The sequence below is a fragment of the Salvelinus fontinalis genome, chromosome 18 (genome assembly GCF_029448725.1).
Source record: "Salvelinus fontinalis isolate EN_2023a chromosome 18, ASM2944872v1, whole genome shotgun sequence".
NCBI classification, from domain to species: Eukaryota; Metazoa; Chordata; class Actinopteri; order Salmoniformes; family Salmonidae; genus Salvelinus; species Salvelinus fontinalis.
Window position 1 is genome coordinate 47,617,021 of NC_074682.1, and position 15,611 is coordinate 47,632,631.

The 15,611-nt window shown below is 42.8% G+C and overlaps 1 protein-coding gene across 3 annotated transcripts in view; it reads left to right on the forward strand.

Annotated features, from left to right (window-relative positions):
- The window catches only part of LOC129815660 (LHFPL tetraspan subfamily member 4 protein-like), a 63,575-nt gene extending 59,199 nt beyond the window's left edge, over nucleotides 1-4,376 (forward strand). The window contains exons 4-5 of one of the 3 annotated variants that reach the window (XM_055869658.1): nucleotides 1,581-1,616; nucleotides 3,293-4,376. In XM_055869658.1, the coding sequence (XP_055725633.1) occupies nucleotides 1,581-1,616; nucleotides 3,293-3,325 (69 nt within the window). In that variant the 3' untranslated portion in view covers nucleotides 3,326-4,376. Of the gene's footprint in view, nucleotides 1-1,580 lie in introns of all 3 variants that reach the window. The other 2 variants (XM_055869657.1, XM_055869659.1) reach the window with 2 other exon arrangements.
- The last annotated feature ends 11,235 nt before the right edge of the window (nucleotides 4,377-15,611 follow it).

A 15,611-nucleotide genomic window follows, 5' to 3' on the forward strand; every position in this document is an offset into this window, starting at 1 on the left:
TCCATTTTTATGGAACAGTCTGCCTACCCATGTGAGAGACGCAGACTCGGTCTCAACCTTTAAGTCTTTACTGAAGACTTATCTCTTCAGTAGGTCATATGATTGAGTGTAGTCTGGCCCAGGAGTGTGAAGGTGAACGGAAAGGCTCTGGAGCAACGAACCGCCCTTGCTGTCTCTGCCTGGCCGGTTCCCCTCTCTCCACTGGGATTCTCTGCCTCTAGCCCTGTTACAGGGGCTGAGTCACTGGCTTACTGGTGCTCTTTCATGCCGTCCCTGGGAGGGGTGCGTCACTTCAGTGGGTTGAGTTACTGACGTGATCTTCCTGTCTGGGTTGGCGCCCCCCCTTGGTTTGTGCTGTGGTGGAGATCTTTGTTGGCTATACTCGGCCTTGTCTCAGGATTATAAGTTGGTGGTTGAAGATATCCCTCCAGTGGTGCGGGGGCTGTGCTTTGGCAAAGTGGGTGGGGTTATATCCTTCCTATTTGGCCCTGTCCGGGGGTATCTTCGGATGGGGCCACAGTGTCTTCTGACCGCTCCTGTCTCAGCCTCCAGTATTTATGCTGCAGTAGTTTGTGTCGGGGGGCTAGGGTCAGTTGGTTATACCTGGAGTACTTCTCCTGTCTTATCCAGTGTCCTGTGTGAATTTAAGTATGCTTTCTCTAATTCTCTCGTTCTCTCTTTCTTTCTCTCTCTGAGAACCTGAGCCCTAGGACCATACGTCAGGACTACCGGGCATGACGACTCCCTGCTGCCCCCAGTCCGCCTGGCCTTGCTGCTATTCCAGTTTCAACGGTTCTGCCTGCGGTTACGGAACCCGTACCTGTCCCAGACCTGCTGTTTTCAACTCTTAATGATCGGCTATGAAAAGCCAACTGACATTTATTCCTGATTATTATTTGACCATGCTTGTCATTTATGAACATTTTGAAAATCTTGGCTCTCTCTAATTTTCTCCTTCTCTCTTTCTTTCTCTCGGAGGACCTGAGCCCTGGGACCATACGTCGGGACTGCCGGGCGTGGTGGCTCCTTGCTTTCCCCAGTCCGCCTGGCCTTGCTGCTGTTCTGCCTGCGGTTATGGAACCGCCACCTGTCCCAGACCTGTTGTTTTTCAACTCTTAATGATCGGCTATGAAATGCCAACTGAATATTATTCATGATTATTATTTGACCATGCTTGTCACTTATGAACATTTTTGAACATCTTGGCATAGTTCTGTTATAATCTCCACCCGGCACAGCCAGAAGAGGACTGGCCACCCCTCATAGCCTGGTTCCTCTCTAGGTTTCTTCCTAGGTTTTGGCCTTTCTAGGGAGTTTTTCCTAGCCACCGTGCTTCTACACCTGCATTCTAGCTGTTTGGGGTTTTAGGCTGGGTCTCTGTACAGCACTTCGAGACATTAGTTGATGTACGAAGGGCTATATAAAATAAACTTGATTGAAACTTGACTAGAAATATGTATGTTTGTGTAGTGCTATAGATGCTAGTCAGGTGACAGAAGTAATCAGGTGTGGTAGACAATAGCTGTACTTTTTGTTGTCGTGACGATGCACAGGGCTAACACTACCTTCCTCCCCTCCAGCATCTCCACCTTGGCTCCACCCTCAAGATGGACAGAGTAAGACCAATCAGCTCCCCCCATGTAATCAATATGATGGGGAATATGACCACTCAATCAACCAATGTGCATGTAACTAACCCTAGCATGCACCTGGAACCTGTTTGTTGCTGTTTCGGATGTTTTGATCTGCTCGCTTCTGTAATGAGTAGTACTGGTGTTTTGCTTCCTCCCTCCCTCGACCTCTCCTCATATGGTTCCTGCTCGTAATGCTTTCATATTAAAGGCCAACTCCTCAATTAGCACGTCAAAAAATACAGACAGAAAATAGACATCTAGATATCACTCTGTTCATATCCTCTTCCTAATATGGACGGGGGGGTTATGTTCCAGTTGGTGCCTCAGCACTCCGCCATTTGTTTCCAACGTGGGGGAGGAATGCGATGACTTAATTCGGTCTGCACCGCAGCCGTCCTGGCCCAGCCAAATGTGACACCTGTTCGGGCGGAGGAGGTAGAGCTGGGCTTCTGAACAGATTAATAACACTTTAAGCCCCTTTTCTCCTCCCTCCCCTCCACCTATTAATTCTCAGCTGATTGACTCACTTTTGGCATAATCTGATTTTCATTCAATTAGCGTAGAGGAAGAGTCATCACGGCAAAGTGCTACAGCTGTTATTATCCTCCGCCAGGCACACTGAGTAACAAACAGGAAGTTCATGTAGTCTCAGGTCCAAGCAGACTAACGCTGTGGAGTTAGGGGAGGGTGTGACACGCAATGTGGGTTTAATTAATTGACTCATTACTTTGCTCATTAAGCAACGTAGCTGTTTTGCATCGAATGTTAATGGCTGTTGGTTTGAAAACATCAGCTTGGTTTCTTTGTGTGTTTTCTGCAAAGCGTTGAGAACAAAACAAGTCAAGCACATGCATATTCTTTTACGTGAAAACTATTTTTATAACCAGGCAAAAAGACAATTGCATGTAAACAAGGTGACCAGATGCACGTTCTGAGGCACATCGGCTTTTGTTATGTGCTGTAGCGCAGTGCTGAATCCTATTCAATATACCAGCATAAATATCAAACATAATGAAAGTTATATACAAGATGGTCCCATACAAAAACATAATGAAATGTTGTTTCTAGCTATTTGGTCTGAAATGTCAGAGAAAATGTACTCAGCTGTGACCTTTAAATGGCATTACATTTGTATGTTTTTTTTCTTCAGATTCCACACCTCAGTTACTAACAGTGACTCATGTTTCATGCCCATTATGCGTACTCCTTCAAATCCACCAAGACATATCATATCCGCTGTATTTTTTTATTTTTATTTTACTTGGCAAGTCAGTTAAGTACAAATTCTTATTTACAATGATGACCTAGGAACATTGGGTAAACTGCCTTGTTCAGGGGCAGAATGACAGAGTTTTATCTTGTCAGCTCGGGGATTCGATCTAACAACCTTTCAGTTACTGGCCCAACGCTCTAACCACTAGGCTACCTGCTGGATGAGATTAAATATTTGACTTCATTATGAGTAATAATAATAATAATGGTCACTACAGGAATTTGTTTTCTATTAAAGAGACCCAAGTATAAAATAGGGCATCAATTTTAATCAATCCAGAATGTCAACATTTGTGTCGCTACCCTTATTTCATACCAGATCCATTCCTGCTACGTCCTTATTCCTCTATCTCTCTCTCTACCTTTCACTTTTCTTTTTTCCCCAGATTGAAATCCGGGAGACCAAGGATCCACGATAGGGTGTCCAACGGTTCCACTGAGCATCCCCCTCCCCACCCGTCCCCTCCTCTCCTTCCTCAGCTCAGCTCTTCAGGTCCAACCACTGGTCTTGAAGTGGAGGCTCCATCCAGCTGTTTGTAAAAATAGAAATGAAATGGAATAGAATAGAAAATATATGTCTGTTTGAAGAGAACTACGATAAAAAGGAATAATATTATCAGCTTTATAAAACTCTGGGAAAATAATATATGATATACAGTATTAATTATTTATCACATAATATTACTGTAACAAAGGTAATTAAGTTATTGATGATGATAATGCTTGCGGCAGGCGTATTATATGAAAATCTGCATATATAGACATATTTTCATTTTCCCCTCTTTGTATATGAAGTCTGGTTCCAAGAAATACACAAGAAAAGGTGTTTCTATGGAAACAGGGTAAAAAGACTTATAGCAAGTATTACCCCATTATTATCATCCCTCCAAACCCGTTGGAATAGCAACCTCTTTTTGATCAGCATCTTGGAAAAATGTGGATTATCGGCATCATTTATTCTCTTCTCTCCGTGTAATTTCATCGATCAACATCCCAGAACCAACAAAAATCATCAGGGGCAAGGACAGTGGTAATGATGGACTGAATTAATTGACAGGCATTGAAAAGAAACAAGACTTAACTGCTCTCAGCTCTTTCATTCTACTGAATTTCGACCACATCATTTTTTGGGGCCCATTTCTCTTACCGTCATGTTCCAATGGTTCTGTTTGTTCGTCCCACCGAAAGACAAAGCCCTACATGCTGCATCTAACTCAGGCTTGCAAAAAAGGCTCACAGTACTCTATGGTCTGTCGGCAACAAGCTCCATGCCTGAGAAACAACATGCTCCATGCCTTAGACACAACAAGCTCCATACCTTAGACACAACAAGCTCCATAGCAGTTTGGCCACCACTGAAGAAAAAATAGGGAAAAAAAGACTAAATTATGTTTTATTTAAAAATATATAATTTTCAGGATGGTAAAAAGTTCTCAGCGTAAACTTAAATGACTAAAAGCAGATGTAGAAAAGGTAATGGAGAATATATTTTTTTATTATCTTTGAGAACTAACAATCACCTAAATAAAAACTATGGCATGGGGCCCCATTGATTTTGTTTGAGTCACTCAGATAGCATAGAAACACAGCATAATCCATTGCAAAATGTGTAGAACTACATGAAATTAGCTTTAAAACAGCAAGAGAGGCCCTCCTTTTAGATGCCCTCCTATTGTCTCTGCAGCCACGAGGAGGGCCTCTAAAACCGTGCCATTGTCCACACCCACATTAGGTCATGTTAGTATCATTGTGGATGCAGATCTGAGTATTCTCTCAGGGAGATAATTAAGAATATATACACTATTCAACCTGAGTAGACTAGAGTACTAGAGTAAAGTAGAGAAGAGTGTATGTTAGACGCTGATACCTCAGATGCCCAGAGATTTTGCCCCACACTTTTCACAGATTTTCTTACTGTAGGGCTTAGCTGCAGTCAAAGGACATACAGACAATTTTAGGTCCTCCCTGAATTCTAATCTTAATTCTGCACCAACATCGCTCACGGTGGTTGATTGACTCCATATTTCACCAATGAGAGCTCACCATTTTGGGATAACAGATCCCATTTTCCGATCCAAGATCCCATTTTTGGATCTCAGATCAAATAAATCCTGGATATCCCAGGGTTGTTCTCCAACAGCGATTTAGATGAAGTTTCTTGACATGTCTTGGAGAAGTCAGTGCTGCAACACAAGAGGTCATGTTGGATGTGGAGGGAATCAAAGCAATCTCTTTAGGTGGTCGACGGATTCCTCCGTGGTGCTTTCCCATCCCTGCACTTTCCCCATACGTTAAATCCCCCCATCCTTGAACTTTGAACCTCCAATATAGATGAGGAGATGTAAGTGCTCCTCTTTTTTTGAGATGTGACATATATAACAAAGGAGGGTGAGCTTATGAAGATCAACAAAGGGAGGAGGAGGAACCCAGTAAATTGCCAGCAAAGCCTGACAAACAAAAACAGTCAACGTCCTACTGTAGACATCAGTCAGAGGCAGGTACCCTTTCTTCATCCTCTCCTCTCCCCATCCCTCCTTCCTTCGGCTCCCGTGGATCAGCCGTTCTAAAATGACAACTTGTAAATGCAAAAATCGATGTTTCCTTGGTAGCATTTGAATGAGGATCATCATAGTGTTTTGGATAACTTTTTTTCCCCCCGTGCCACGGCCATTTTCAGACCAATTGTTTCCGTTTAGCGAGACTCATTTGAAGGAAAGCGTGTCCTTCTCAGGCCCTTTATCCACCTGACATGGACATGGGGACTAAAGACTGGTGTGACAACTGACCACAGAGGGATAAGAATGGGACAGATAGAACAAGATATGAACAGATAGAACAAAAATATATATAATTTGGTGTGCTTAGTAATAATTTCCTTTCACCTGTTTTCTACATGTCTGTACTCTTTTCTGATTATGTTTATAAAGACAATATGACAAGAGGACTGAGTTGACCCCCAACTATAGTGTTACGAGGTTGTGCATATCAACACCTGTCCATCAAATGACCTCTGGTCTATAGACACTGATGGGACAAGAGCCCACGTTGACGGAGGTGTACGGGAGTACCTCATGGTCGAGTACTTGGACCCTTACAAATATTTGGAGTTTTATATTTTACAAAGAGTCCTGTGTTTTGTGCAGTAGGGGTGACCTCACTAGGCTGTTTTGTTTTGAATCGTGCCATGAGGCACACCTTTCATTGGATGTTTCACTGGGCTAGTCTCCTGTAAACCACTCTTACGTCCCATTGGCCTGTTGGCCCAGTGTGGAGGAAGAGCTGCAGGAATGACAACATCCCGAAGGTTTCCTCAGGACAGAGCTTCCAAATGGTCACTGGGTTCCCTATGTAGTGCACTACTTTTGTCTCTGTGTTCCCTATGTAGTGCACTACTTTTGTCTCTGGGTTCCCTATGTAATGCACTACTTTTGACTCCTTGTTCCCTATGTAGTGCACTACTTTTGTCTCTGTGTTCCCTATGTAGTGCACTAGTTTTGACTCCTTGTTCCCTATGTAGTGCACTACTGTTGGTTCCGTGTTCCCTATGTAGTGCACTACCTTTGTCTCTGTGTTCCCTATGTAGTGCACTACTTTTGACTCCTTGTTCCCTATGTAGTGCACTACTTTTGGTTCCGTGTTCCCTATGTAGTGCACTACTTTTGTCTCAGTGTTCCCTATGTAGTGCACTACATTTGACTCCGTGTTCCCTATGTAGTGCACTACTTTTGTTTCTGTGTTCCCTATGTAGTGCACTAGTTTTGACTCCGTGTTCCCTATGTAGTGCAGTACATAGGGAATAAGTTGCCAAAAGTAGTGCACTACATATAGGAAATAGGATGCCATTTGAGACGCAGGCTTTGTCAAGTCTTTTCAAAGCAGATTTTTACTCCCACACCAGCCTCACATCAGTTCTAATTCAATGTGTACAGTATGTAACAACAGAGGAACTTCTACCATCTCCATCTTGTAAAGTATATTGAAATGTATTGGGATGGTTCGAATGGGGGTCTATTTCATTTTTATATTCTCCCTCATGTTTTCCTGTGACTGACATTAAATATCTCTCCAACTCATTCTTATCAGACAGAATTTTTTTTAACAACAACTCTTTGTTTTAGCTCCAAAGCGACCTATCAGTAAATTACCATATCAATTCTTCTGAGTCATTTCCAGAAACGTAATGATATCTCTCGTATGATAACTGTCCACATGTATGTTAGTTATATGATCTGTTACTCGATCCAGACTTTGATATGTTCAACTGAAATGTGCCAAAAATGGCATTTACATTCTATCCTTAGTCTTAGTGTGGAGCATCCCTCCAAATTAGTCATATGTCAAACAACGCTCACTGAGATGAGTTTGTGACTCCAATATACATGATACTCTGTACCCATGTCTGACAGTTAAGAGCGTTTGAGGTAGTCACATGCACTGTCACTTTTACTCTGACTTCTCTTAAGAATCTGTTTTCCTTTTTTTGATCAAAATATGCCAAAACAAGAAAAGGGAAATTGTGGAATACTTTTTAATTTATTCAGAAATATATATTTTGACGTGCATTGTGTGTTGAATGCTTTTCTTTTCAGTCTTACTATTTTTGCTTTACTATAGTTGTAATGTTATTTTCTATCTTAATGAGATGCTTGGATGTCTCTCAATGTTATGAAAATGGAATGTTTATGCAAAATTGTCACAGCAGGAGAGTCCATTGTGACAGACATTGTCACGCACCAGTTTTACATTGTTGGTCTTGTTGTTTTAAAGAAACGTATTAATAAATCAATTGAATATCGTGCTTTCCCATGATTTCATATTATGGTGGAGAGAGACACTGTAACAACCAGGAAAATATTATAATAATGCATTCAGTTAACTTTAACCCCATTTAGTAGTATTTATTAAAATTAAGATGTATCCAACACAAATCTACAAAAAAAACATATATTATATATAGTATACGATGGTGACAGGTGTGCGGGATAATCAGCAGCCTGATGACCTAGAGGCCGGAGGGGGAGTTGTAGTCAAAAGTTTGGACACAACTCCCCCTCAGGCCTCTAGGTCATCAGGCTGCTGATTACCCCGCACACCTGTCACCATCGTCTTTCGCGCCAGCGCCTCATGACACTCACTTGGACTCGTCACCTCCTTGATTATCTTCCCTATATCTGTTTAGTTCCCACTCACTCAAACATGAACAAAGCTAAAAAGAAAACATACAAATATGTCCTTTTAAGTGCTCAGTATAGTGATCAAATTGTATTCGTCACATGCGCCGAATACAACAATGCTTACTTACAAGCCCTTTACCAACAATGCCGTTTTAAGAAAAAAGGATGAAGAAGATATTTACTAAATAAATTAAAGTGTAAAAAATAAAATAAAGTTACACAATAAAATAACAATAATGAGGCTATATATAGGGGGTACCGGTACCGAGTCAATGTGCATGGGTACAGGTTAGTCGAGGTAATGTGTACATGTAGGTAGGGTTAAAGTGACTATGCATAGATAATAAACAGCGAGTAGCAGCAGGCCATTTGTTTAACTGTTCAGCAGCCTTATGGCTTGGAAGTAGAAGCTGTTAAGGAGCTTTTTGGACATAGACTTGGTGCTCTGGTACCGCTTGCCATGTGGTAGCATAGGGAACAGTCTATGACTTAGGTGATTGTAGTCTTTGACAATTTTTTGGGCCTTCGTCTGACACCGCCTAGTATATAGGTCCTGGATGGCAGGAAGCTTGGCCTCAGTGATCTACTGGGCTGTATGCACTACCCTCTGTAGCACGTTACAGTTGCCATACCAGTCGGTGATGCAACCGGTCAGGATGCTCTCGATGGTGCAGCTGTAGAACTCCGACCGCAAGGCACTACAGAGGGTAGTGCGTACGGCCCAGTACATCACTGGGGCCAAGCTTCCTCCCATCCAGGACCTCTATACCAGGAGGTGTCAGAGGAAGGCCCTAAAAATTGTACGTACAATCACTGTGACGATGACATCGTCGATGCACTTCTTGATGAAGCCGGTGACAGGTGGTATACTCCTCATGCCATTGGATGAATTGCGGAACATATTCTAGTCTGTGCTAGCAAAACAGTCCTGTAGCTTAGCATCCGTGTCATCTGACCACTTCCGTATTGAGCGAGTCACTGGTTCTTCCTGCTTTAGTTTTTGCTTTTAAGCAGGAATCAGGAGGATATAATTATGGTCAGATTTGCCAAATGGAGGGCGAGGGAGAGCTTTGTATGCGTCTCTGTGTGTGGAGTAAAGGTGGTCTAGAGTTTTTTTCCTTTGGTTGCACATGTGACATTCTGTTAGAAATTAGGTAAAACATATTTAATTTTGCCTGCATTAAAGTCCCTGGTCACTAGGAGCGCCGCTTCTGGATGAACATTTTCTTGTTTGCTTATGGCCTTATACAGCTCGTTGAGTGCGCTCTTAGTGCCAGCGTCGGTTGTGGTGGTAAATAGACGTCTATGAAAAATATAGATGAAAATAGTGTGGTCTACAGCTTATCATGAGGTACTCTACCACAGGCAAGCAATACCTCGAGACAACCTTAATATTAGACATTGCGCACCAGCTGTTATTGACAAATAGACCCCCCCACGCCTCGTCTTTCCGGAGGTAGCTGTTCTGTCCTTCCGATGCATGGAAAACCCAGCCAACTGTATATTATCTGTGTTGTCATTCAGCCACGACTCGTGAAACATAAGATATTACAGTTTTTAATGTCCCATTGTAGAATAGTCTCAAACGGAGCTCATCCAGATTATTCTCCAGTGATTGCACGTTGGCCAATAGAACGGATTGTAGAATTCTCACAAGAAACTCTGATCTCCGCCCCCTTTGTGTTTGATGTATTTGATACCATTCCACCTATTACCCCAAGCCCATCCTTTCCAATTAAGGTGCCACCAACCTCCTGTGATTGAAAGTATGGGGTGCTTCTCCACAGGAAGTTCCAGACACATGTAGAATCTATGCCAAGTTGCATCAAAGCTGTTCCCAAGAAAGCTAAACAACTATCGCCCCGTAGCACTCACTTCCGTCATCATGAAGTGCTTTGAGAGACTAGTCAAGGATCATATTACCTCCACCCTACCTGACACCCTAGACCCACTCCAATTTGCTTACCACCCCAATAGGTCCACAGACGACGCAATCGCTATCACACTGCCCTAACCTATCTGGACAAGAGGAATACCTATGTAAGAATGCTGTTCATCGACTACAGCTTAGCATTTAACACCATAGTACCCTCCAAACTCGTCATTAAGCTCGAGACCCTGGGTCTCGACCCTGCCCTGTGCAACTGGATCCTGTACTTTGACGGGCGCCCCCAGGTGGTGAGGGTAGGAAACAACATCTCCACCCAGCTGATCCTCAACACTGGGGCCCCACAAGGGTGCGTTCTCAGCCCTCTCCTGTACTCTCTGTTCACCCATGACTGCGTGGCCGTGCACGCCTCCAACTCAATCATCAAGTTTGCAGACGACACTACAGTGGTAGGTTTGATTACCAACAGCGCGAGACGGCCTACAGGGAGGAGGTGAGGGCCCTCGGAGTGTGGTGTCAGGAAAATAACCTCACACTCAACATCAACAAAACAAAGGAAATTATCGTAGACTTCAGGAAACAGCAGAGGGAGCACCCCCCTATCCACATCGATGGGACAGTAGTGGAGAAGGTGAAAAGTTTGAAGTTCCTCGGCTAACACATCACGGACAAACTGAAATGGTCCACCCACACAGACAGTGTGGTGAAGAAGGCGGCTGAATAAATTTGGCTTGTCACCAAAAACACTCACAAACTTTTACAGATGCACAATCGAGAGCATCCTGTTGGGCTGTATCACCGCCTGGCTCTACAGATGGTAGTGAGGTCTGCACAATGCATCACTAGGGGCAAACTACATGCTCTCCAGGACACCTACACCACCCGATGTCACAGGAAGGCCAAAAAGATCATCAAGGACAACAACCACCCGAGCCACTGCCTGTTCACCTCGCTATCCTCCAGAAGGCGAGGTCAGTACAGGTGCATCAAAGCTTGGACCGAGAGACTGAAAAACAGCTTCTATCTCAAGGCCATCGGACTGTTAAACAGCCATCACTAACATTGAGTGGCTGCTGCCAACATACTGACTCAAATCTCTAGCCACTTTAATAATTAAAAATGGGATGTAATAAATATATCACTAGTCACTTTAAACAATGCCACTTAATATAATGTTTACATACCCTACATTACTCATCTCATGTGTATATACTGTACAATGACTGGAACGAATTGCAAAAATTCCTGAAGCTGGAGACTTACATTTCCCTGCTAACTTTAAACATCAGCTATCTGAGCAGCTAACCGATCACTGCAGCTGTAAATAGCCCACCAAATCTACCTACCTCATCCCCATATTGTTGTTATTTACTTTTCTGCTCTTTTGCACACCAGTATTTCTACTTGCACATCATCATCTGCTCATCTATCACTCCAGTGTTCATTTGCTAAACTGTAATTACTTCGCAACTATGGCCTACTATTTGTCTTACGTCCTCACGCCATTTGCACACACTGTATATAGACATTCTTTTTTTTCTATTGTGTTAATGGCTGTACGCTTGTTTATTCCATGTGCAACTCTTGTGTTGTTGTTTGTGTCACACTGCTTTATCTTGGCCAGGTCGCAGTTGTAAATGAGAACTTGTTCTCAACTGGCCTACCTGGTTAAATAAAGGTGAAATAAATATAAAATAAACTCTATAGCATCTACTGCATCTTGTCTATGGCGTTCGGCCATCGCTTATCCATATATTTATATGTACATGTTCTTATTCATTCCTTTACACTTGTGTGTATAAGGTAGTTGTTGTGAAATTGTTAGATTACTTGTTAGATATTACTGCATGGTCGGAACTAGAAGTACAAGCATTTCGCTACACTCGCATTAACATCTGCTAACCATGTGTATGTGACGAATAACATTTGATTTGATTTCTGGCAGCTCATGGTGGCCCAGCGCCCTATTAAGACGCTTTATCTTGGTGTTTTCTTTATTTGGGCAGTTAACTGTAGCAGCAGGCTACCAGCAGAATGTAAGCTATGTAAAATAAACTCCTAAAACTACACTGAAAAAAAATATAAAAGCAACATGTAAAGTGTTGTTCCCATGTTTCATGAGCTGAAATGAAAGATCCCAGAAATGTTATATCCCTGTTAGTGAGCATTTCTCCTTTATCAAGACAATCCATCCACCTGACAGGTGTGGCATATCAACAAGCTGATTAAACAGCATGATCATTACACAGGTGCACCTTGTGCTGGACACACTAAAGGTTGTGTCACACAACACAATGCCACAGAGTGTGCTCTTCACACTCGACACACACGACTTCAGTAGAAAAATGCTCACCTTCGATGGCCGCTGGCGCGCTGGAGAAGTGTGCTCTTCACAGGTGAATCCCGTTTTTGAAATGTACCGGTCAGATGGAAAACAGTGTGTATGGTGTTGTGTGGGCGAGCTGTTTGGAGATGTCAGCGTTGTGAACAGAGTGCCCCATGGTGGCGGTGGGGTTATGTTATGGACCGGCATAAGCTACAGACAACAAACACAATTACATTTTTTCAATGTCAATTTGAATGCACAGAGATACGTGACGAGATCCTGAGGCCCATTGTCGTGCCATTCATCTGCCGCCATCACCTCATGTTTCAGCATGATAATGCATGGCCCTTTGTCACAAGGATCTGTACACAATTCCAGGAAGCTGAAAATCGCCCAGTTCTTCTATTAATTGCATACTTACCATACATGTCACCCATTGACCAAGTTTGGGATGCTCTGGATAGACGTGTACGACAGCGTGTTCCAGTTACAAGCAAATTCCAGCAACTTCGCACAGCCATTGAAGAGGAATGGGACAACATTCCACAGGCCACAATCAACAGCCTGATCAACTTTATACAAAGAAGATGTGCCACGCTGCATGAGGCAAATGGTGGTCACACCAGATACTGACTGGTTTTCTGATCCAAGCCCCTACCTTTCTTTAAGGTATCAGTGACCAACAGATGCATATCTGTATTCCCAGTCATGTGAAATTCATAGATTACGACATAAATAATTCATCTAAATTGACTGATATCCTTATATGAACTGTAACTCAGTATAATCTTTGAAATTGTTACATGTTGCGTTTATATTTTTGTTCATTAGATCCCCTATATCAGAGAGGAAGAGGTGAAGCGAGAGGGATAACTGGGCCCACAATCTGTATTCTCCAGCAGGTGCCCGTTTTCAGTGACATCCCGGCAACCAATCCAGTAAATGTGAAGGAGGAGTTATATTGGTGTGTCACCTTGTTAACAGGTCATGGCTGGAAGGAAGACAGCTGAAAAAGACATTAACATTGATTGTACTTTTTGTGTTGAGCATCCAGAAACAGTTTCACATTTATTTTTGCATTGTCTACATGTAAAACAATTATGGAAAGATATTCACAGTTTTATAATTGTTAATATTCTTGATGACTTTTGTTTTTTTTATGGGAGAATGTGCTGCTCGGTTTCCTTAACCATAATAAAGATAAAGAAAAACTATTTTACCTTATAAATCTAATTGTGCTAATGGCAAAATGTAATATTCATAAATGTAAATTCACTAATAAAAAAAACATGCTTCTGTGTTTTCTAGAAGGATTTTGAGCAGTACATTAAGACCATTCAACATTCTTCTAATAAGAAAGCTGTTAAAACAATCAATATGTGTGCATCTTTTAAGGTCTTTGTGTAATCTGTCATTTGTTGTACTCTCTAGCATATGTTATCATTGTCTGTTTGTATACTTCTTGTATGTATACTGAGTTTTCTCCAATAAAATAAATAAATACTTAAAAAAAAAAGGAAGACAGCTTTTGGCAAATGAATGTCAAAAGCAGATTTTTTTTGTCATTTTAGCTAACCCTAACCCTTTTCCTAATCTTAACCTAATTATCCTAACCTGCTACGTTAATTATTCTAACCTGCTGCGTAAATTCCCCTAATTTGCTACAAAAAGTAAAATCTGACGTTAATTTGACAAAAGCTGGATCCTTCTAACCATGGCCTTGCTTTCATCCAAAAGCGAAAGTCGTGTCACAGTCTCTTTCCATTTCCCCTGAAAACTGGAACAGCTGGTTGTTGGGAACTCTGCAGAGGCTACAGAGAATGGAACAGCTGGTTGTTGGGAACTCTGCAGAGGCTACCGAGAATGGAACAGCTGGTTGTTGGGAACTCTGCAGAAGCTACAGAGAATGGAACAGCTGGTTGTTGGGAACTCTGCAGAAGCTACAGAGAATGGAACAGCTGGTTGTTGGGAACTCTGCAGAAGCTACAGAGAATGGAACAGCTGGTTGTTGGGAACTCTGCAGAGGCTACAGAGAATGGAACAGCTGGTTGTTGGGAACTCTGCAGAGGCTACAGAGGATGGAACAGCTGGTTGTTGGGAACTCTGCAGAGGCTACAGAGAATGGAACAGCTGGTTGTTGGGAACTCTGCAGAAGCTACAGAGAATGGAACAGCTGGTTGTTGGGAACTCTGCAGAGGCTACAGAGAATGGAACAGCTGGTTGTTGGGAACTCTGCAGAAGCTACAGAGAATGGAACAGCTGGTTGTTGGGAACTCTGCAGAGGCTACAGAGAATGGAACAGCTGGTTGTTGGGAACTCTGCAGAAGCTACAGAGAATGGAACAGCTGGTTGTTGGGAACTCTGCAGAAGCTACAGAGAATGGAACAGCTGGTTGTTGGGAACTCTGCAGAAGCTACAGAGAATGGAACAGCTGGTTGTTGGGAACTCTGCAGAGGCTACAGAGAATGGAACAGCTGGTTGTTGGGAACTCTGCAGAGGCTACAGAGGATGGAACAGCTGGTTGTTGGGAACTCTGCAGAGGCTACAGAGAATGGAACAGCTGGTTGTTGGGAACTCTGCAGAAGCTACAGAGAATGGAACAGCTGGTTGTTGGGAACTCTGCAGAGGCTACAGAGAATGGAACAGCTGGTTGTTGGGAACTCTGCAGAAGCTACAGAGAATGGAACAGCTGGTTGTTGGGAACTCTGCAGAGGCTACAGAGAATGGAACAGCTGGTTGTTGGGAACTCTGCAGAAGCTACAGAGAATGGAACAGCTGGTTGTTGGGAACTCTGCAGAAGCTACAGAGAATGGAACAGCTGGTTGTTGGGAACTCTGCAGAAGCTACAGAGAATGGAACAGCTGGTTGTTGGGAACTCTGCAGAGGCTACAGAGAATGGAACAGCTGGTTGTTGGGAACTCTGCAGAGGCTACAGAGAATGGAACAGCTGGTTGTTGGGAACTCTGCAGAGGCTACAGAGAATGGAACAGCTGGATAGGAGAAACAGCTCTAGTCCCACAAAAGGGAATATAACGTTGCGGATTACGTTCGGAATGACAATTTCATGTGTACAACATCTAAAGACCTGCATCACTATACTGAGAGCTCAAGGATAGAACATTTACATTTACATTTACATTTAAGTCATTTAGCAGACGCTCTTATCCAGAGCGACTTACAAATTGGTGCATTCACCTTATGACATCCAGTGGAACAGCCACTTTACAATAGTGCATCTAAATCTTTTAAGGGGGGGGGGGGGGCAGAAGGATTGCTTTATCCTATCCTAGGTATTCCTTGAAGAGGTGGGGTTTCAG